General features: G+C 45.7%; 1 protein-coding gene across 8 annotated transcripts in view; it reads right to left on the bottom strand.

The window, feature by feature from the left end:
- JADE1 (jade family PHD finger 1) overlaps positions 1 to 14173 on the bottom strand; it is a 53841-nt gene extending 39668 nt beyond the window's left edge. Inside the window, exon 1 of one of the 8 annotated variants that reach the window (XM_036423761.2) lies at positions 13965 to 14173. Coding sequence is in view for 1 of the 8 variants with exons in the window: in XM_036423755.2 (XP_036279648.1) it covers positions 11910 to 11928 (19 nt within the window). In the remaining 7 variants the exon portion in view is untranslated. Of the gene's footprint in view, positions 1 to 7397; positions 7423 to 11909; positions 12045 to 12377; positions 12516 to 13539; positions 13635 to 13752; positions 13887 to 13964 lie in introns of those variants that run through there. The other 7 variants (XM_036423756.2, XM_036423759.2, XM_036423758.2 and 4 more) reach the window with 7 other exon arrangements.
- Between the last annotated feature and the right edge of the window lie 9868 nt (positions 14174 to 24041).

Here is a 24041-nt window from a genome sequence, read left to right as displayed (position 1 = left end):
ATTTTGGGCAAAGCACTACCGTATCTAACAACATGTATCCAACCTAGCACATCACTCTGGGCAGTCTCTTCGCACTAAGGACCTTACTATTTCTATACTAATACACGTCCCTTACTTATCCTGTGCTCCATTGCCAAAGCTCGTTGATTCACAATGTATGAATTCTTCAAGTCCACTGCCCCAGAGGTCTGTCATCAACCACTTATACCTACATTGCTGAAAGCACCACCCTTCCATTCTTAGTGTCTACAGTTTCTTACCCTTTCCGATTATTCTAAACTAATCCTCCCTCTGAGTGACCTCATCGAGCCGTGCTCCAAGCCAACCTCTCCCTTTGCTCCACAATGCAAACAGGTCCAGGCAGAACACAGAGGTCTCCTGCCACCTGGCCCTTCAGCCCCGCCCAAGCCTCTCTCCCAACTTGACCAGCTTACCTCGGCTGGGCCAGGCCTCTGCCCTGGAGACACCTCCTCCGCTGCCTCTGCTAATGCGGTTCCTCTGCCCTCTTCTCCTCACCTACCCGCTGTAGAGAGGGACATGCCAAGCAGGGAGGTGTGGTGGCTGCTCAGAGCAGCACCTGCTCAGGAAGCAGGCTCCTCCCCTCACTGGCCCAAGCCTCAATATTACACGCAGATCACTCTCTTTCAGTCTCTTCTGTCACTCAGTTAAAATGCAGTGGTGGGTCAACTAATATCAATCCAATTAAACGTGCGTGGAGTTTGATGCCAGAGACACAGTGAAGATGCGGATGGACACAGCAAGCACACGACTAGACCAGCAGCTTCAGTGTGGCCACTGCTACAGGTTACCGGATTACCGCTGATTGATTTTGGTGGGACGTGGAACGTGTCCATTAGATAGCAATGTACCTGACAACCTTGAAAGTGAAGTTTCCTTTGTGGGGGGAGGAGAGAGACACCAGTACTAAGAGCAGCCATTAGCTGCAGGAACCATCCCGAAGGTGGTTCAGGAATGTGTAAGGGAACAAGTTCAGTGACCAGGGTGCGGTCCCAGGGAGGCATGACTGGTATGTGACTCCAAGAAAGAATGAGAAATGAACTCACAGGGACATGGAGAGAAGGGCTTTCACAAAAGAATTAAGATGATTAAGATTTTGAGGATGTTTATTCAACACTTTTCCTGGGAAAGAGGGACCCATCTGAGGAAAACAAACTTGTCCAGTTACCAGAATTTCTGTGGTTGAACAGGGACCACTTATCCGGCCATAAACTCTACAGCTGTAATAAGAATTATACCCTGGTGATTTTAATTATCTTATGGCTCATACTCAGAAAGGCTAGCTTCTTCCTCAAAATATCAATTTTATCTACTGTTTCCATTCTTATTTATTTCACTCTCAAGAAGTCCAAGAAGGTTCCGTTCAAGACCCCTTATATTTCTGGATTATCCCCAAATGCGACGCTCGGCATCACAGTAACCTTTGGATGAACGACTGGATTCCCGTACGTGAACTGTATCCAATGCTCACAGGCTTTATGGAATGTGAGAAGCTTTCACTTTAATATCTAATTGACCTTTAACTGGAGTAACTTCCATTAAATTACTTCTAAATTTATTGGTGTCCTTCCATGCTTTGTGAAAGTTAATCTAATATCTAAATGTGGTAGATTCAGCCCTGCTGGTGTTGCTCAGTGGTTAAGCGTTGACCTATACTCCAGGAGGTCACCATGCCATTCCCCATCAGGGCACAAGCCCAGGTTGCAGGCTCGATTCCCCAGGAGGGGACATGCAAGAGGCAGCTGATCAATGATTATCTCTCATCATCGTTGTTTCTATCTCTCTCTCCCTCTCTGAAATCAATAAAAACGTGTTTTAAATGCAGTATTTAAAAATGTATTTAGAAAATGTATAATATAAAAATGTTAAAGAATGTATTTTCGGTCACCAAGGAGGGGGGGTCTCACACATAAAGTATTTTGTAATGAACTACTCCTTTCTGTTTGTTTTCTAAGTTCACACAATTTGAATACGGTACTATCTTTAAACACCATGTAATTGGTAATTTGATTCCTAAATTGTTGATCCTAACATATCCACCCCAATGAAAAAAAGACTTACATTTTCTTAATAGGTCACCTTCTAGTTCCCTGCGGAGTACGCAGTACTCAGAATACCGAAGTACCCAAATGCAGTGACCACTACTTCACAGTAATTTCTGGCCCTAAGTGAATGTGAAGGGAATCCCGATGATTTCCTACCTGTCTTTGGTGTTTTTTTTCTCTAATACATTTTTATTGATTTCAGAGAGGGAGGGGAAAGGAAGGAGATAGAGACATCGATGATGAGAGAGGATCGCTGACCAGGCTGTCTCCTGCACACGCCCTGCGGGGATCGAGTTCGCAATCGGGGAATATGCCGGTCGGGAATCAAACCCAAACCGTGACCTCCCGGCTCATAGGTCCAACACTCAACCACTAAGCCACTCCAGCAGGGCTCTTTCCTCAATTTTAAAACAAACATTAATTGCCTAGATAGACGTTTTCAAATTGGCAACATTATCTAATTCATATGCTCTCAGAGTCTAAAAATAGTAATGTGACTATAATTCAAACCCAGATTTCTCACTTCAATCAAAGGATTTATATCCATTCGGAGTGGCACAGTAGTTTCGGTGTTCTTCCTTGCACAGGGAGGTCACCAATTGATTCCCAGTCAAGCCACACGCCCAGGTTTCAGGCTCAATCCCCAGTAGGGGGCATGCAGGAAGCAGCCCATCAAGGATGTGTGTCTCTCCCTCCCTCCCCTTCCTCTTCTCTGAAATCAATAAAAACATGTTTTAAAACAATAATATAGATTTGATTGAATTGACAAACTGCTTAGACCTTAACTGTTAAAAGTTTTAACCTTGTCTAAATATTTCAACCCCAGCCCCCCAAGTGGAACTTTAAAATATGTGTCCTTTATGTCATACATCAAAATTTGTTTAAGGAGCCGAAACCGGTTTGGCTTAGTGGATAGAGCATCAGTCTGTGGACTGAAGGGTCCCAGGTTCGATTCCGGTCAGGGGCATGTACCTTGGTTGCGGGCACATCCCCAGTGGGGGGTGTGCAGGAGGCAGCTGGTTGATGTTTCTCTCTCATTGACGTTTCTGGCTCTCTATCTCTCTCCCTTCCTCTCTGTAAAAAAATCAATAAAATAAATTGATTTAAAAAAATTTTTTTTGTTTAAGGAAAATGCTGCCCAAGCTACTATTGTAAGCCTTTGCAAAGTTGTCACACTTGAAAATATTCAGCTGAAAAGAGTTTATGTTAGCAATAAATAACCATCTCTCCCCAAAAAGTAAAGATTTTAAAAACTGACCAGATAAGCATCACTACAACATTTACTCCTAGGAACATTACTAATAAAACCCAAGTACTATCATTAATTAACTGCAAATTCTTCATAAATTATTTTGAAACTCAGACTTTAAAAGTCAATAAAAGTGTTTTTCAAGATTTTAAGGAATTCATAAATTTGAGTGGTTTTAAATGAATCACCAGCAGCCACTGCCTGCCAATTTATAAATAATCCAATTCCTGCTTATGTGCCCAAAACAATCTGTTAACCCCTCCCAGGCCTCTGTAATTGCTGACTCAATCAGTGTCAACAACTGAAAAGCAGCTACAAACATTCTAATCATTTGTATTTGGAATGTTTTTTGTTTGTTTGTTTGCTTTCCTGGACAGAAAAATAAATGAATTCACACCCAACCGATGAAGGCAGTCACCAAGGCCTCCAAGCTGGAGCTTCTATTCCTGGTTTCATGTACTCAGAATCCTTTCTGTTAGGTTTATATGCTCATGTATGGAAAGATGCCAAAGACATATTAAGAAAGAAACACAGGCAAACTATAGGGGGGGTGGGGGGGCCAGAGGGGGAGAACCTGAAATATAATATGGATTAATTTATCCTTAAAAAGGGAGGAAGGAAGAGAATACGTACACCAATTGCTTGCATAATCATGAAAAATCACTGGAAGACCATAAAGACTAATAGTGTTTAATCGTTGAGAAATATGGCCAAAGTGTTCTAGACAGAACGGGTTGGGAACTTTTACGTCTCGTTATGATCATTATAAAATTTCTCTTTGTTACCATGATCCTGTGCTACACTTAAAATAGTAAAGATTTAAAATCCAAAGCCTTTCCTCCCTGCTCCTCTCCATGTGGAGAAGACCCTGGGGCACAGCTTCTTGGCCCCATGCAAGGCACCAGCCTAAAATGAACAGCCATCAATAAAGTATATATTCCACCTCCTTCCTGGGATGGGTATCAAAGGCTTGTCTTGCTTCAAAAGAATACCCGATGGAACAGTGCAGAAGGGAAAAAATTGAAAAGGTAATAGGATAAGGCTGTAAAATGCTACTCTCAGCCATTCATTATGTAGTTCAAAAGCAAAAGTTTTCAAAATAGAAGAATAGCCAATGCCAGAAGCAAGTCCCTAGAAATGTCTGTCATAATAGGAAAACTAACCCAGACTGGAAAACTGGGATATAAACTACCTTTAAAGAATAAACACTCAACTTCTTATGCATTTTAAGAGTAGTACTATTTGGAAGGAAAAATAAACGTAAAAAAAGCTATGTTCTAGAGTTGACTACCAACCACCATTTCATATTAAGGTCATTCTTTTCAACAATTCCAGACGTGACTTCAGAATCCTACTTAACACACAGTGCTCCCACTTCAGAATTCATAGGAGATATAATCCTACTCCTCCTTGCACACTTTTTGGACCGTTTACCTGGTAAGACCTAGCTCTTCAGAATAGATGAAAATAAAATCTTTTCTAAAGCATTTCACTGAAATCAGAAGTTTGTGTTCCATTCTGTGTTTGAGTCTGAACAAGGCCTAATTTACATAACGCATATGTACACATCTGGAAACTAAAAGTTCACTGAAAAATAACACTTTAGCCCTAGTCCATTTTTCTCAGTGGAGAGACGTCGGGCCACAGATGGAAGGGTCTCAGGTACCTCGGGCATGTACCTCAGCTGCAGGCTCGATCCCCAGCCCCGGGTGGGGTGTGTGTGGAAAGCAACCAATCAATATGTCTCTCTGACACTAATGTTTCTCTCCCTCCCACCCTCGCCCCATTTCCTCTCTCTCAAACTCAATGGAAAAAATATCCTCCGGTGAGTATTAACAACAAAAATAAAACTTAAAAAAGAAAAAACTAAGTGTTCAGAGGAGATGGTTTCTGAATGAACACAGTTAAGGGTGCGGATAGGAAGGCATCGACAACCCCTATTCCACCCTTGGAAGAATAAGTCAATAAATGCAAAGTGTCTACAGGGGAATTTTAAAAGATTTTTAAATGTTCAAACCAGATGTTCTTATACAGGATATACAAAGCAGCTTCTGCGGAAACCAGATTCAACCAGCTAATGACAATTACACTGCACACAGATTGAAATACAGCTGTTTTTGAGGAACTTTGTTCCTTGATTATAGCCGGGTGTCAGAAACTATCAGTTACCACTAACAATGTTAAGTCTCCAAAAATTTTAAAGTACTGTTTTAAAAACACACAAAAGTCTCTCCGTGTATGAACTGGAAGACCTAGATGGCACACTGAACAAAAATTGCATTTATACCTCATCTGAGTTGCGTATGAAAAGAAACATGTCATCACAATGCACAAATCTTGTTATGTTCATAGAGACAGACGCACAAGGTGGACTCAAACTCAGCAGCCGGGTCTGGGAAGTATTCTCTGGGTTGAAAGCTGATGAGACTGCCCCATGGATTGTATCTACAGGAAAACTTCCCAAAAGAAGCCCATCAAGTCAGCACTGTGGTGCTAAAGAACATTCCAAGGATAATTAAACCTGCCTTTCCGAATTTTAAAGACAAGCGCACTGAATTCTGGAGAGGTGAAGCAGCATGAGTCAAGACTCAGGTCCAGGGCAAAGCCAATCCCCGAACCAAAGACCAGCCCCCAAGGTGAGTGGGTGCCCGCCCCTTGGCTTCCTCCCCCTGGAGGCCTGCTAGGATTTAGGAAGAAGTTACCTAGAAGACGGAGGCCATGCCCTGTCATGTTGTTGGGGAGCAGACAACTAAAATGTAATCCGTGAACAACAGCCTGTGAACTTGGAAATGCAAACACAGTTTCCTGGCAGGCTGATGTGGCGAGGGTTGCAAAAGCCATGCTGCCTGTGGAGCTGGAGGAGTGTGCAGCCAGAAGTTCCTGAACACGGTCAGGGGGGAGTCCCCTGAGCAGCAGGCACTAACTTCTGCTGGGCACACACACACACACTCCCTGCTGGAGAGAGGGTATCTCCCTCTGCAGGAACTGCTTCATAGGGCATATCCCCTTCCGCGGATCCTTGGCCTGGCCCCCTTGGCGGTGCAACTACCCAGTGAGCTTTCTCTCCTAAGTACACAGGGTCCCTGTGATACACCCTATCCTCAAGGGGGATCCTGGGACCAAAGGGTTAAAAGCCTCCGTCCTCGGACTAGCCAGCTCCCTCCATATTTATCACACTTCTGATTTCAACTTCTGATCTCAGGTCCCTGCCGGAAAGGAAACTGAGCCCTGACAGAGACAATCCGGTGACCAGGTCAGGCTGTGTCTCACTGTCAGTCTGGGGCTGGGGCTGTTTCTGTCCTGCCCCTGAGTTGAGAATGGTTTTCGCATATCAAAACGGTCTGGGGTTGGGGTAGAGGGTATCAAAAGCACATTTCATGACTCACAGAAATGACACAGAATTCAAATTCCACTGACAGTAAATAAAATGTTACTGGCACACAGCCATGTTCATTCATTCCCCTTTTGCTCACAGGCCTTTGTACTTAGGATGGCTGAACAGTTGTAACAAAGGCTGTCAGGCCCACAGCCTAAAACATTGACATTTACTATCTTATCTGGGCCCTCACACATTAAATAAATAAATAAATAAATAAATAAATAAATAGTTTACTGATGCTTGTTATAAATCAAGAGACTGGGAGCATGATGTTTAGAAACTAGTATTCTACGTGTTCAATGAAATGTCAATTACCAGGTCCTGGACAGCTGACAAATACCTTAATGCTTACAAAGTTAAGGATCAGACACACTTTGTCCTTAAGAAGTCCTTAACTAGAACAGACAGAAATCACAAGGGGAATTGAAAGGGGGAAGGGTGTACTGAGCAACTTAAATAAAGGCCGTGTCTAGAAAACGGAGAATTCTCTCCAAAGGAAATCCCCGCAGCTCGTACTTTGGGGCCAGTGTACACTAAGTTGTAAAAACTTCTAACAAGCTTCTTATCTGATTTTCAAGTCAATAACCAACAAGCAGAAAAATGACTGTTCGAGACAGGGATTTTGACGACAATCCATGGTTAACAGTGATATAAAAGGATCAGGCAGAAATCATAAAAAAGAAGTCCCCAAAATGTAAACACTAACCTGGGATCCAAAGTACCCAGCGAGTCCCTGAAACGACAGGTACATTTCAGTGCCCCTGGCTTTCTTCTGGGGGAGCAGTCCCCACAGGTTTAAGTCTGACTTTTAAAACAGTTACGAGCCACGAGCACTCAGCCTACACTTCATAAGTGCGTCATTATATTTCAACACCAAAATAACTGATGTGCATAAAAAAGCTGGCCATGAGTCATCAAGAAAAATCTTAAATCATGTTTAGAGTACTTTGGACTAAACAAAAGCAAAGCAGGCAGCTCACACTCCAACCGCTGTTAACCTTGCCAACTCCTGCTCCCTGCTCTGGAGGAGGAAGGAGTAAAGGAAACAAATGCTTGTCTCAGTCTTCGGTTTGTACCTTCAGCACTGACAGCTTCCCTGAAAATAAGTGCTTAAAAAGTGTCTTAGAAGCCGTTGTGAAGTTTCAAATTAATAGTCTCATATGCAGACATTCATTGATCAATATTAAAAATATGTTAATGCCAGTTGGGAATGCTTTCAAAACGACAGAAAAATATGGTTTAATTCTCTCAAGAAATCAGTCCAACAGAAGCTACGTTTTTAAAAATGAACTATTCCAAATGTCCTCAGTCACCTTAGTATGTCTTCACCTTAAAAGCCAAAGTCAGTGGTTAAATGCTGGACTGGTTGTAGCGTAACCAAAGGTTTGGTCCCTGAACATTTGTTAAGTGCACATCATATACCACTGGTCTACCGTTAAAAGAGGATTCAAAACGGAAGCACACAATCCCTTCGCCAACAACCACGCTTTCTACTCCACCATGTCTGGCCATCTTTATTTTTGGTACTTTCAGGTGAGGAAAGACATCCTTAGTAATCATTCAAGGTCTAGACTAGTTAAGGCTAATGAAACATAGCCAGAGTCAGGGTGGCTATCCTCTTAAGACTAGATTTTTCTCTCAGTTCCAAGATCCTTCACTATAACTAAACATATAAACAGGCCACTACTTTCACTCAGAGGTAAAAAGGCCCACCAGGCCACTCCTGCATTTATTAGGAATGTGGGTAACTGTCACCATCACAGCCCACCAACTGGGAAAACATAAAAATCTATACTCTCACACTCCCAGGCCAACAGTCCGAGTAAGGACACCACATACTAAGGACACCCCATACTAAGGACACACTGCATACTAGTAAATGGCAATAGATTTTTCAATCAAGTCTCGACTTTCTGAAATATCATGAACTAAAATAATAAACATTAATTGTTCAAATTTTAAGTGCATGATCACATAAAGTGCTGCAACATCTTGAAAATGGGGAATGTATTATAGACTGAATACCAGAACTGTCAAGTAAACAGCTTACCGTCTCAGGAATTAAAATACTTTCCCAATTAAAGTTCCTACCAAACTTTTGATACCACGTAAGAAACAACTCTAAGCAAAGCCGCCCTGTATTTTAACTTTTTTTTTTTTTAACTAGTATTGTTGACTACAGTGCCGATGTTCTAACGTATACGCTTGGACAGGGAGGCGAGGAAGAAGCTTAACACTGATATAATTCAGTGTTTGGACAATCCAGCCAAACTTTTGAATGCCAACCCAAATAAAGAAGCAAGGTGTATTGGCTAAGATGACATGTCTTCCTCCGGAACATGTCTATTTTATTAATCTCGTGGGAAAACTGAGCCTGTAAATTCCAATTCTGACGAACTATTAACTGGGATGGCGTAACAGGTGCCCTTAATACTAAGGAGGGAAGAGCTTCACCAACAGGAAGGAAGGAGCAGAACTGTCAGACTCATATGCTTGCTTCCTCCTCAGGCATGCAAACCCTCCAGACAGAGGATGTCATCGGTGTTTGATGAGGATGTTTGCTGTTCCAGCCAGCTCAGTACTGAAACCAATCCTTTTTCCCACAAGTCTGTGGGCAAATTCATCAGGCACGTTTCTTTAGAGCAGTGTTTTTCTAACAAAATCTCCAAATCTAAGACTTCCAATAAATTACAATAAAATGATACTTTGATTTCCAACTTTTTAAAAAATCCCATCACGATCAATTTCAAAGGCTTGCCTCCTCCATGTCAGAGGTTCTAGCAAAGTCTTTCTGTGGGTGAAAGTCTATGTATGGAGAATAACCAGGCCCAATAAATGAGCCTCGACCAGACGTGTGATAGACAAAGCTGCTGTCGTATTTGGGGGCCAACTGAGGAAATCTAGGTCCCAGTGATGAGATGAAAACTTACCAAGCTGACAGGAAAAAAACAAAACTCCTTACATAACTGTATATACAGTATGATTTCATTTCGATTAAAACATGCACACATATGCATAGACAATTATCTGGAAAGCAATACAATGAAGCTCTGGGTGGTAGAAATAGGTGATTATATTTGCTTCTCTGTGTTTTCTAAGTTTCAACAATGTATGTGTAACACCGCTTCTGTAATAATACTTCAAGCCACCAAGGGCTCATTCAAGTCAAAAATCAGTATTTATGATGTGCCTACTATAGGTGAGACACACAGAGATCTGCTTTTATTCTCACCAAGGCCTCCAAGTTTTTTCAGTTAATCCTTCTCCCCAAGCCTCTGGGCTAAGCAACAGTCGTTTTTAAAATGTAACATTTCCTTAAACTCCAAAGAGGTGTTTTTTTCCTCTCTGTTCTCTCTCAGGCACACTAATAATTTTTCACCGTTTTCCCTTTATAGCTACTCTTTCAACCCTGGCAACAGACATAAAAGCTAAAACACTCTTCTGTAGGCTGAACGCCTGTGACAGAGGAGGAACTGATACAGTGGGGGGGTGGGGGGAGGATCTTTCTCTCCAGCTTATTCAAAGTTAAACATGTCTGTGGCAACTTTACTTACTAGAAAGCAGTGTATGATCTATGATCTTAAGATGGCATCAAGATCAAGTTCTACTGCATGTCAGGCAACACCCTTTATGTCTGACTAGTGAAAGATGAAGATAGATATGGGAAAACCTAGCAAATAACCTGAAAACTGTAATTGTTCTAGATGTGGAAATGGAAGTGCTGGAATCACACACAAAATATATTTGTGTATAAAAAAATACACAGGTTTAAGGAAGAAAGCACAAGGCCAAACAACCAGAAAGTCATCTTATTTAAGTGGCATTACATGAGTCTGAAATACTTGGGACAAAACAATTCTGGGTTGCAGTTATTTGCTAGAAAGTGTCGCCTACCAGAATATCCCAAGCTTCTCTCCAATCCGTGCTGCTGCCCTTTGCAACAAGTTATCCCACCAAAAGTGTTAACTATGGTTACATTTGAAGGCTTCCTTTCTCCACTTGGATGCGATTTAAATATCGATCAGGGGTAATTTGATGAAAATGCAACTTTACTATGGTAACCTCTAACCACTGGTGATCACTACCTACATCAGCTTTCAGGGAAATAATTTTCTCTGAATCTTAAAACTAGTTCATTTATTAGCCTTGAGCTACAAGTAACTAGAGAGCTAGCCTTTCACAGAGGGCTTTCTAAAATATATATATAATTAGATCACATCATAAAAACCTTGGGGTAAGAAAGCCCCAAGCATCCCCATGAATGGAAACCTCAGACTATCTGCCACTTTCCTGAAAACGTAGCTGTCTTAAGTCCTTCAACTGCAGTTTATCACTTTACAAAAAGAAATGTTGAATTCCCTCTTGACTGGGGTAAGCGGAAGACCACAGACCCGGGTCCCCGCGGAGCCGCGGTGCAGCGCCCGCCTCTCGGTTACTAGAAAGCCCCGGCTGCTTCTGAACCATCTCCGAGGGAGGACGCCTTCCTAACGGGTCTGGAGGCAGGTTCAAATCGCCCGCTTTTTTGTCTGCTCGCTGCATTCACCGGCCCCGGGGCCACGGCCACCGCCGTGCGCCTGGGAGGGGCGGCCGCGGGGAGAGCCGGGCGGAGGTCCCGGGGTGGGGATGGGGACACTGGGGGACGGGGCGATGGCGGGGTGGGCTGGGGGCGACCCGGGGTCGGGGTGCGGCCGCCGCCCTGCACGGAGTGCTCACCGCGCAGCGCCCGCCCGCCGGGATGCGCGCAGGCCCGCGCACCGCCTCCTCCCGCCCTCCCCCGCCGTCCTCCTCCCGAGGCGACAGGAACCACAGCGGGGGAGGCGGGGAAAGTCACTCCCGGCCCCTCCGGGTGCGGGGATGACACCTCCTCCCGGCGCGACCGGGCGCCGCTCCCTCTCCCCGCAGCGCCGCGCCCGCCGCCGCCCTCGCCGTTCGAAAGCGGCCGCCCCCGCCGCCGCCTGCGCCCGCCCCCCGCCGCCGCCCCACCAATCGGCGCGGCCCCGGCGGCCAATCACACCGGCCCCCGCGTCCGGGAGCCACTAGCGCCGCCGCAAACGGCCGCGCGGCCCCCGCCCCGCGCGCGGCCCTCCCGGGCGGCACCTCCGGGCCGGGGCGGGCGCTCGGCGAGCGCGGCGGCGGCGGGCGGCCCCGAGCGCGCTCGGCTCCCGCTCCCGCTCCCGCTCCGCTCCCGCCCCCAGGCAGTTCTGGAAACTGTGATCACCTCTGTCACTGGAAGCCATCCGGCGGCGAGGGCGGCGCGGAACCAACAAACACACGCCCGCGGCAGCCGCCGGAACCGGCGCGGGGACAGCGTCGCGGGCTGCGGGCCGGTCCCGGGGCGGCGGCGCGGCGGCGGCCCCCACGGCGCGGGCTTTGTGCGGGGCTCCCGCGGCGCGGGCGCGGCGGGCCGGGCATCCCCGTCCCCGAAGCCCCCACCTCCACCCCCGACCCCGACCACCGCGACGCCGCTGCTGGGACCGTTAGGTGACGTTCCGGCCGCCGCGGCCGAGGAAGCAGCACCCCGGCCGCCCGCCGCCCCCATGTCCACCCCGAGCCGCCGCCGGAGGCGGGCTCCAAAAGTTGGCCCCCGGGCCGCCCAGCACCTGCCCACGTGCCGCCGCGGAGGCTCGCTCGCGGTTCCCCCGGCCCTCTTTCCCCCCCCCCCACCCGCTCCCGGCCGCCAGGTCACCTATTACCGGAGGGAGGGGAGCGAGGCTGCTATTTAAACGCCCGCGGAAGTTGAGGCACCCCCACCGGCGGGTGCGGTGCACCTGCCTCCCGCCGCCGCCGCGCTCCGCCACTTTGAGCAGCAGCAGCCCGGTCCCCGGCCCCGCCTCCTGCCCGCAGGGGGAGGGTGAGGTGGGGGGGGGGCGGGGAGCGGGAAGGAGGTGGAAGGGATCGAATTTCTCCAGCAAATGGGACCGTTCCGACAGGATTCGGTTCCCAGGTCAACATTCCACATTCCATCCCTCTCCCGAATTTTGCAAGCCAGCGCCAACAACCCGGAAAGCCTGCCTGCTGGCTGCCAAACATCAGCCCCCCAACTCACACACACACACACACACACACACACACACACACACAAGCACAGGACACGTGCACCGAAGGGCTTTGCAACTTGCAGTCCCAGGGTACACACACTGCACGTTCATTTAAGGCAGCGAGTACTCAGCGACCCCACCCCCACAATTTGCAGATGGTGCCAAAGGTTGCAATTTGCAATCCCGCTGTAAGTTCACGGTTAATCGGCACTTTGCTCTCCGCCAATGCAACTCCTTCCTAATTTCACCGAGGAAGGGGTTTTTACACTTTAACAGGCAGTCTCGCTGTAAAGTAAAAGGTCTGATCGCTGGAAACCCAATTTGGAAGGATCTAATTGCCAAGCTGTCCCTCCACCCCCCTGCTCACTGCCCTTGAATTGATGCAATGAATATTTTGGACATGTGGTGACGCGGTGACAAGAGCCGGGGCTGTGGCCACCCTACACAATGTACCTCTACACACACACACACACACACACACACACACACACACCTATATTTAGACAAACATAGTCGTCCCCCTCCCTCCCCGGTCACACACACCCTGGATTCATGTATGTATGCGAACCTGCGTTCTGCCATTGCCATCTGTCTACCAAGTTGCTACTATGCTTTCCACTTTCATGCAGCCCTAATGCACTTTGGGGCCAACTATACTCGGCTTCTTGCTCCTGAAACGCGTTTCATTGATGCTTCACCTGAAAAACCGCATGTTCTTCACACATCCCAAAAGGGGAGGGGGGGGGGAGCTCTAAGTGTTCGCCCCCCCAAAAATTGAAAAAAAATAATAATAATCATAGTCAAACTTACTGATCCAACATAAATCAATCCTCAGGCTCCAAAAACCATCTCCTCCTCTCCTCCTCCTCCTCCTCCTCCTGCTCCTGCCCCGGCCCCCGCCCCGGCAATGCCCAAGTTGCTGGTGGGATAGTAAGGCTGCGCTCGCCGGCTGCCTGCCCGCCCTCCCTCCCTCCTCGCTACGTATCGAGAACCCAATCTTTTGGCGCCATATTAATGACGTACTATATTATTTCCACTAGGCAGCGACCTTCGGCATTCAATTACTCCCGAGAACTCCCGAGCGAAGCAACAAAACCATCAAATATGGCTGAGCCTCCCGGCTCGTCCTGCAGCCGCCGCCGCCGCCGCCGCCGCCGCCGCCGCGGGCCCGGGACGCGCACACGTCCCCACGCGGCCCCGCGGCCACGCGCCCCTCGCCCCCCGGCCGCGCGTACCTGCTGCGGAGGCTCCGCCGGCGCCGGCTCCGCCGCACGAGTTGGGGCCGCGGCGGGAGGGGAGGGAGCCGGGCGGGCCCCTGCGTTCGCCGGCGCGCACACACCCGGCGCTCGCGCGGGGAGGCACTCTCGGACGGGCGTTGGGCTGGTTATGGAGGAGGAAGGACTGTGTGAATCGAACTCATTTCTGGGTCACTGCTGCCACAGGGGGGAGCACTCTAATCCCTTGCCAAAACGAGAGGGTGGGGACAGGGGGCCGGGCGGGGGGGGGGGGGGGGGGAGGGAGCGCGGGGAGCCCGCGGCGGCGCGGGGGGCTCCGCGTCCCCGGTTAACTCTTTGCGGGCCTGCAGACCTGCGTCCGCGGGGCGGGCCCTGCGCGGCCGGGAGAGCCTCCTCCGTCACCCCGCCTGCGAGCCCAGGAGTTCTGGAGGTGTCTCCCAGCAAAGGAAGTGGGTGTTGACTTTGTCCCCTTCTAACTGCCCCAGTCCCGACTCTTGTCCGACATCACAGAATCTGGACACGGATTCTTTCACATTAGTTTAAAAGTGGCCCTGAAGGCACAAAATTTGGGTGAAAGGTTCTATTTTTAGACTCAATGGTAAAATAAATAACTCTTTTGTAGTAACAGTTTCACATTAGAATGACATGTTTAAATACAGAGGATCCCATGTTGGAGCCGGAACACGTCTTTCCCTAAGTTAGTATCAAACTGATCATTGCAGATGAGCATTCATTCATTAGAAGAATGTTATAAACCGACACCGCCTTTCTGTTACACAGCACCACATCCCTGGGCATCGCCTTCCAAATGTGAGAATTGAGCCCAAAGCTAAAACTGGAGTTGCGGACAGATACAAAATTAGTCATCAGAGATTCATTTTGGGGGTAAAAATGAGTGGTTATCAATTTTCCACCGAATACAGACTTGCTTTTCCATGGGAAGGTTGACATATTTGTTTCATGGACCCCCGCCCTAAAGACATATGAGGCTGCATATTATATTCAGCCTCAAAAGGAAAAAGACCTCCGTGGGGATTAAAATTCCCATTCAGTAAATAGGAACACTGATCACTAATTACAAAATTTAGTATCTAACCCAAAGGGCATTGGATGCATACTTCTGAATATATCGGGTTTGACCTCACACAGTCACACACCAACCCATCCGCCCACATGAGGAACCTAAGAACTGATGAACGAGGCAAAACTAATTGAGCCTTTCCATTATTTTTCAGAAAACAAAGTAAGCCAAAGGAAATCGTAAATATAGACATAGCCGTTTCACTGGCAAGAGTAAAAGACACCACATCGGCCCAATTCATGTGCTCACTTAATCCTGTTCAAAGTGGTCTCGGATGTGAAGGACTAGGCTACCATTCTTACTATTGTAAGTACTGCATTGCAGTTATTATTTTCACTGGCTCACCTCACACAAACTCTACTGCAGAAGTGAAGTACACAGGTTCAGAGTCAGACAAACTCTGCATTGGCCTGCCTCTACCTGTTACCAGTGTGTATCTGTTGGGTAAATAACAGTACTCTGAGCCTCAAGAGTAATAAAATGAGGGTCACAACCCCTACCTAAAGGGTTGTTAAGAGGAATGAGATAAACCCATAAAAGTGCCCAGCAGAAGCCCTGGCAGTAGGAGGTTATCGATTCCCTCAGCCATCTCTCCAATATCCCTTTCTTGGTCTTCTCTCCATGGAAAATTGCAACTTCTAAATTCCAATTAGACTTACTTCACTCATCCCCCCTAAAATATCTAAGTTGCACTCGCCACTGGTATTTTACATGTCTTTTACTGACTGTCTCCAATCCCAAAACATCAGGCAACAAAATCAAAGAAGTGAATAAAATGGACAAGAAAATTAAAGAAGTAAAACGGCACCCAAACACCCCATGCAGACAGATACACTGATCAGGACGGATGGTTCCAGAACATCCTTTCAATTATGCCAATTCTTCCGAATGGTTATGGCTGAGGCAGTGTCATGCGCTATAAATAACGCTGGACCAGAAGACCCTGGACAAATCTCTTTGCGTCTTAGTTTTTCCATTGAGATGATAGACAAGATCAAATTTAACTCCTAATTTCTGATTGCTCTTACCTAGCTTAAAAAGTGATTATTTAATGAGTAGAAAACAACTTGAATGGAGAAAAAATATGTTAAAAAAAAAACAAAAAAAAACTCATTAAATCACTAGCTGCTGACATTTTTAAAATAATAGGTGTCTTTTGCCCTCAGACCTCCAAAGAATCTTATTTCTAAAATAGGAAAGGTGGTGACATGGTTTGCCTTCTGGCAGCACAGACAATACATGCTAGAATAAGAGGTACTAAGCTGACAGTTAGGCAAACGAGCTGCTGGTTCCACTCTGTCACTTAGTGTCTTACCTTACCAAATCGCTGAGGATTGCCATTTCCTGATCTCTCAAATGGTTTTGTTAATTCATATTTTATTTTCAGAGATGAAAAGATAGTTAAGGAAATAGCTACTAGGTAGTCAGTTTAGTTGAAATATTAAGATTCTAGTCTTTTCTGATCTGATCAGTATTCTTGGTGATAATTACAATCCTATATGTTCCATGCATTTTGCTGCAGACATACACAGTTTAATTATTTTCTTCCATATAATGGATTTTTATGGAATATAAATTTGGATATTCATATCAATATTTCTGACTGTGAAACCATTCGTAATTACACTTATAAATGTTTACTTACTAATATCCTTTGTGTCTACTCTATAGGTAAAGAATTATAAGGTCTTGACAAGAAATTCAGAATTACTTACACTTGAAATGAAGTAGATTCACATGCTAAAGTACTATCTCATTCCTTTTAGAGAAATGAGCAAGAAATTCTTACTGACAAATACCATTGCCAATTGGTATACATTACATTACATAGAGAGAATTTTCTATTGCACAAGTACTCTCCTGGATAAAATGGGTTGTGTTCTAAGAGTTTATTTGTACTTTGATTGTAACTTTGAATTTATGCCCCAAATAAACCCTGTTATGAAGAGAGCTTAGTTTGTTAAGTAATTTTAAAAAAACAGTAATTTTTATAACTGAATGACAGAAAAGAATAACTTTATTACCTTTTTTAGATGATGTTATTCGGTTGGGAGGGGATCTAATTCAAGGAAGAATACATGGGTACTCTGAACAAGAAGAGTGAAGTTGGGAACAATGTTCAGCCTATGCCTGAACCACATGAGAAGAAACAGGAGGTCACAGGTAGGCGATCAGGACCAGAGCTCCCTGTCAGACCAGTCCGTGAGGTCACCGATCCCAAATAGCCAGGTAGGTGGTTACAACATTCAGTTGTAAGAATGATTGGAAGGCCAATAACCAAGATACCTTTTTGTTGATGTCAGTACCAACTAAATTTTTTTTTTTTCTTGAGGTTCTTTCTTCTTCTTTTTCTTCTTTTGTCTGCTTTGGATTGTTTACATTTTGTTGGTTTCCATACTTTTAGCACAAGTTAAGATATCAAAGACAAGTCTCACAAGTGGACAGGAGAGAAGATAAATTAGTTCAACTAGATGAAGTGTCCAAGACATTGGACATTTGAGGAGGTTTTAATCAGGAAAAGATTTTCCCTAATATTGAAAATAAAAGATGATAATGGAGAGAATTTTGAAAATTTAGAAAGGCGAAGGAAGGAAATAAAACTCATCTATTATAAATATTGCCACATATAATATGTTCAGTCTTTTTCTAGGCATTTTTAATAAAATCGCAATAATTTCACACATTCCACTTTACAATCTTCCTTTTCACTTACCTCTTTCATTATTTTCATCTCAGGCCTGTACTTCATTAAGTAAACATTATTTATTTATTTTTTTAACTTTCAGGTCTTTGCCTGCATAACACACCTTCCTCCACTGGCCATGTCAGCCCCACGCTCTCATACTTACTCGCTGGGCCTTGTCAACCATTGGAAAGTGCCGCCATCTTTAACATCAGATTGAAGTCTCTCATTTTACTCTCTTTGAGACTTCTTCCAAAGCTTAGGCTTCTCACTCGACCTTTCCTTTTATCGGAATGGTCACTGCAATTCAGCCCTCCAGTCTGCTCCTCTGACTGGATACAGAGCTGTGTGAACTCCAAATATGGTCACCAGGAGCTGCACCTGAGAGCGTGGGGAGACACATTATTTCCAGCCCCACCCGAGGCCTCCCAAATCAGAAAGGGGGACCCAGCAATCTGTGTTTTAACAAGCCCTCCACACCCACATCTGAGAGCCACTCATGTGGATCTCACTCCCGTCCTCCACACGGGAGCACAGAGTCAGGCACCCGACAAGGTGGCCAGTCCCTGGCCCACCTATTCTCTGGCCACAGGCCAGTTGAAACATAAACAAGTTTTACGGTAAACCACAGGGTTCTGAGGAAGTGAATACGTGGGCCCTAAACTTATATGTGTGCGCAGTGGGAGGAGGGTGGTCAGAGATGACGGCTCAGAATAAATGACCTGAACCTGAACCCTGGAGGATTATAGGTGAGGAAGGGGGTGGGAGACCAAGAGTTGGTTTTTGTTGTTGTTTTTTTTAACAAAAATTCTGGCTTCTGTGTGGAGAATGGATGGGTGGGGGTGAGACACAGGTGGGGAGGCTAGATATTAATAGGAGGCTTCCACAGGGACCCGGTGAGATAGGGGCTTAGACGGCAGACACTGACTGTGTTGGAGACGGCAGGCACACCAGCCTGTGATGGAGGAGGCACAGCTAACTCAGGCCCAGCCCTCCAGAGGTCTCCAGCTTGCTCTGTTCAACACGTGCTTGGGGCGGGGTGAGAGCTCCTTCAGGGATGCCTCTGGGACACCTCTGGAGGGCTCCCAATAAGTAGAGGCCATGGTGCTGGGCAGTGAGGGAATAAAATAATCGGTCTGCCTGACCGCACCTTGCTGGAGCCTGCCCAGTTCCCATCACAGGTCAGTTAGCGACTTTTGCTTAGACCTGCACACAGCGATGCTAATCACTAAAGGAATCCAATCGGTAGCCTAGGAATGACTGAAACTGCCTCCCCCGGGAGATAAGGAAGGTATGTGCAAAATGATGACTGTTCATCAAAAAGACTTACAGAGTTTGTTGACCAAAAGCAAAGAAGTCTCGCCACCACCCTGGGCCCCTGCTGAAATCCAGGTGTCCTTGGTCATAAGCCACCTCCTGACCTCAAGCCCCTCCCGCCCCCCCCCCCCCTGCGCCCCCGCATGAAGAAGCCTGAATTCCGTGGTTGTTTTTTTTTAAGATGGTTCTTTAGGATGCTAGCCTGCCATCATCTCAACTTGCTGGCTTTCTGAATAAAGTCGCTTTCTTTACCCCAACTCCTTGTCACTTGACTTATTAGCAGTTGGAGGTCTCACTGATGACACCGGGCAAAGGTTTGGGGGGGAAGGGGGCTGGGCCTCTGCAGGTCCTTCTGGGCCCTGGTCTCCCAGCCCCATCCATCCCAGGCCCCTCCTCCCTCACTTCCCAGGGTTGCTATTCCAGTGCCTCTTGATCCCTCCGCTCCATTTTTCCTCCTCTCTTCCGAAACCCCTTAATGGCCCATTATAAGCTGAGCCCCAATCATTAGCAAATGAAAAACTGACTTCCCAATTCTCTGAGGCGAAGGGGGTGAGTGCTGGAGGATGTGGGGGGAAAGGAAGCTGGATGGAGGTGCCCCCCATGGTTTCGTTCCAGTGCTAATGAAGCAAAGAAAAGGAGGGAAAGCAAGCAGTTTCTGTTAGAATTGTTTGAGAATTCACGTTTCCCCCCTGTTCTGAAGCACATTTAGTTGTAGACAAGAAGTGATGGGTTGGATGTCAGAAGTGAGGAAGAAGTTGGAATGAAAGGTGACCCACAACAGCTGGTGATTGCCAGAGGGAAGGGGGAGGGGAGATAGAAGGTAAAGGGGGGGGAAATGGTGGTGGAAGGAGACTTGACTTGGGATGGTGAACATACAGTACAATATCCAGATGATGTATTATAGAATTGTATACCTGAAACCGGTATAATTTTATTAGCCATTGTCACCAAAATAAATTCAATAAAAAAGAAATTAAAAGAAAAAAAAAAAGAAAGGTTTAGAGAACTGAGTGGCATTCGTTGAGCTCTGAGCTCTGGGGTGCATGAGTGAAAAAGACAAGGAAAGACCTGTCCTCCTGCAGCTTATATTCACTTTCACAGTGAAAGAAATGAAAGAGTGGGGACATTGCTGAGTTCGATTTGAGGAGACACCCCATTGAAAATGCCTAAAAAGCAGAAGGGAAAGGCAGGCTACAGCTTACAGATGAGCTGAGGCCATGGGAGTGGAGAAGATCACTCAGAAGTGACTACAGAGTTCGAAGCAGAGCCTGCCTGAGCTGGAAACGAAGGAGTTGTATGAAAAGGATGGGCAGAGGAAGCTGCAAAGCTTCGATCTGAGGACAGTCCAGATTAGCTGAACTATTTTAGCCTTCTTCACGTCCAAATCAGGATTTCTAAGCACCATTCGAGAAAGCCATAGACTTATCGGGTCCACTATGTGCTCGGCCTCGGCCGCCTCCGGGATGTCCTGAAATCACCATTTTCCCGGCCAGTAATCTCCCACTGTGCTCAGGATCTCTCCCCGAGCTTCCTCGTGGTCCTCAGCCTGCCATCCTTCCTCTTCCGCAGCACCATTAGCAGAGCTCCCGACTCCTTCGTCACAGGAGTGACAGAGGCCATCGCACAGGCCCAGCTTTGACCTTCCACATGTCCCCTTCTTTCCTGTCACAAAGGCTGAGAGATGACCTTCCGCGGGCTGAGAATGCCCTGGGACTGGCTTACTTTCACTAGCCTCTAACTCAAGTCTAGCTCTTCTTGCCCTGGCTGGTTTCCCTCAGTGGATAGAGTATCTGTCTGCAGACACTGAAGGGTGCCAGGTTCTGTTCTGGTCCAGGGCGCTTGCCAGGGTTGTGGGCTCAATCCCCAGTGCAGGTACATAAGAGAGTCAGCCGATCAGTGATTCTCTCTCATCATTGATGTTTCTATTTCTCTCGCTCTCCCCCTTCCTCTCTGAAATTAATAAAAATATATATTTTTAAAAAGATTAACTCTTCATTCAGGTGGGTACCTCCTTCTCTGGCAACTGAGTCCTTCCCAAACATTTAAATGTACTCATAGAAACCCTCTTAGAGCTCTCTTCCTCTTTCCTCTTCCTTCCTCCTTGCAGTCACACGTGTTGAAGAATGGTCTGCACTCATTCTTGGGCCCACTGCATCCTGAATTATGCTCCCAATCACTCCAGAGAAATTGCTCTTGCCAAAACCACCACTGACATTCTTGGTGCTAAATCCTGTGGCGATTTGTCACCTTTGTTGTCCTTAACATCCCACTGGCACGTGACATGGCTGTCCACACATGCCCTGCTCTCACCTGGTATCCATACACCAACAGACTCTGCGTTCTCTCCTACCTGCCTGCCTTTTCTTACCCTCTTCCAGGTTTCTCTTTCTCTTTGGCTAAAGCAAGGCCTCAAATAAATTGTTTTTGAGTACCTGAGAAGAAGCATTTTTTGGGGGAAAAATCAACTGAAAGAATAATTCTGGTTGAGGCATTTTATAAGGAAAGAAAAAAAAAAAAAAGAATGGTTCACCAACCATGTTTAGAATGGAACTTTAAAAAAGAACATCTGGTTAAAGATTATTAGGCTAGTCAATCAGCTGGATGGGTAACCCTAGCTTCCCAGAAGGAGTTCTCAGTCTTATTAAAGTCTGTCAGAAAACTGTTCACGCACTTTATCAGGAATGCTAATTGCTTCCCAGAAGGAGCTGTAAATTACATCACACACCAAATTTCTGTCCCAGACCAGGTTTGAGCCCATTTTCTTTCTCACTTTCCGTCTCCTAAAGATTGGTTTTCCTTAGGGTCCTGTCCTCAGCCCTCTTTTTGCTTTCTACATACATCTCTTGGTGATCTCCTCTAACCTCATTATTGCCACACACACACCACCCCCACAACACGCCTGTCTCTATGGCCAGTGTCACGCCTCACCTTTAGACTTGAATCTACCCAACAGCTTCCTAAACACCCCATTGGATTTTCCACAGGAAGTTCGGAGCTCAATGTCCCTCCCACTTTGCACCTCCTCATCTGTCCCATATCTCAATTAGCGGTATCACCAGACACAATGGCCAACCCAGGAGCCAAAACAGTCCTTGACACTTGCTTTACCTTAACTCCTCCTCTACCACCATCACCAATCAATCACCAAGTCACTTCATCAGGTCTCACCTCTGCATCCCCACAGCCCTTATCATCGTCACAGTGATTCATGCTATTGCCTAACAGTCTCCTTGCCTCCAGTCCTCTAATTCATTCCCTACTTAGTAGTCAGTGCGATCTCTTTAGAGCAAAAATATCACATTTAAAACCCATTAAATGCCTTCTCCTCCCCTCCACCCTCCCCCCCTTTTACTCTTATGGATAGAACATGTCATCAACATAACCCATAAGGACCTTCATTTTCCAATTCCTACTTTCTTTTTCTAACTTTCCTTCCAACAGCTCCCTTCCATCCGCCTGCCATGTAACTTTTCACATTTCTTTAGTGGTATGTCCCTTTAGAACCTTTGAAAATGCTTATCCCTGAGCTTGGATCATTCTCCCCTCTCCACACCCTTTCTCTTGGCTCTAAGTCACTTATGTTCTACCAAATAGCCTTATCCTATTCCCTAACCCCCACCCTTCTCCAAGCTTCTATAACATTCAGTACTATCACTGCTAATACACCTTTCTGTGTTTTCTAAGCTTTTGCACCCCTCACTTGAACTGGTCATTAAAGGACTGTGTCAGTTGTGTTCTCTACTGTGTTCCTAGTATGGAGCCTAACAATTGGTAGGCAGTTAATAAATGTTTTGAATGTGATGAATGAATGACCATTATATTTGTATAAATAGTCTCAAAAAAAAAAAGATTATACCTGTCATTTTTATTTTCGTTGCTAAAAGTAATAAATGTTATGTTTTATTTTATTTTTTAAAATACAATATATTTTATTGATATTTTAAAGAGAACAAAGAAGAGGAACATTGATCAGCTACCTCCTACATATCTCCTACTGGGGATGTACCCACAACTAAGGTACCTGCTCTTGACCAGAATCGAACTTGGGACCTTTCAGTCCACAGGCTAACGCTCTATCCACTGAGCCAAACCAGTTAGGGCTAAATTTATGTTTTAGAGAAGCCAAAATCAAAATTAAGGTCCCCAAAAACACTATTACTTAAATACAATCACCACTAAAATGTTGGTGCATATATTTTTATATGATTGTATATATGTCTCTATATACATACATTAAAAAAAGGGTGGGGGGATCCTAGCTTGTTTGGCTCAGTGAATAGAGCGTCTGCCTGCAAACTGAAAGGTCCCTGGGTTTGATTCTAATAAGGGCACATGGCCAGGTTGCTGGCTCGATCCATAGCAGGGAGCCTGCAGGAGGCAGCTGATCAATGATTCTCTCTCATCATTGATGTTTCTCTCTCTCTTTTCCTCTCTAAAATCAATAAAAATATATTTTAAAAAATAATGAAATAGAATAAATAAGGGGGAGTCATAATTCCCCAGGCCTGTTGGGGTGATCGATGTCTTTCTCTCACATCTATGTTTCTCTCTTTCTCTCTCTCTCCTTCCTTCCCTTTCACTCTCTCTAAAAATCAATGGGAGGAAAAATGCCCTCAGGTGAGGATTAACTAAAAAAAATGGTTAATCCTGTAATTCTATTGAAATTAGTAATACTGAAATACTAGAATTCTATTCTGTGACTATTTTTGGATTTAATTTTTCCATATAGTTGGGCTTTCCCATTATTACAAAGAGGTCTTTAGTGAATATCATCCCAGCTATATACTCTATGATTAGGAAAATAGAATTTTATTGACAATATAATATTCCACCATATAAGTGAACTTTTCATGAGTCCCGATTTTTTATTGTTTACACTTTTGTTTTTCTAAATCCTTACTTTTACCAATAAAGCTGTGAGAAATACTCCTATACGTAAAATTTGGTTCAAATATTTAACCATTCTTTGGACAGAATCTGAAAAAAGTCAAATCAC

This window comes from Pipistrellus kuhlii, unplaced genomic scaffold (genome assembly GCF_014108245.1).
Source record: "Pipistrellus kuhlii isolate mPipKuh1 unplaced genomic scaffold, mPipKuh1.p scaffold_m20_p_8, whole genome shotgun sequence".
Taxonomy (NCBI): Eukaryota; Metazoa; Chordata; class Mammalia; order Chiroptera; family Vespertilionidae; genus Pipistrellus; species Pipistrellus kuhlii.
The sequence above is the reverse complement of the archived record's forward strand: the minus strand, read 5'-3'. Positions and strand labels throughout refer to the sequence as shown.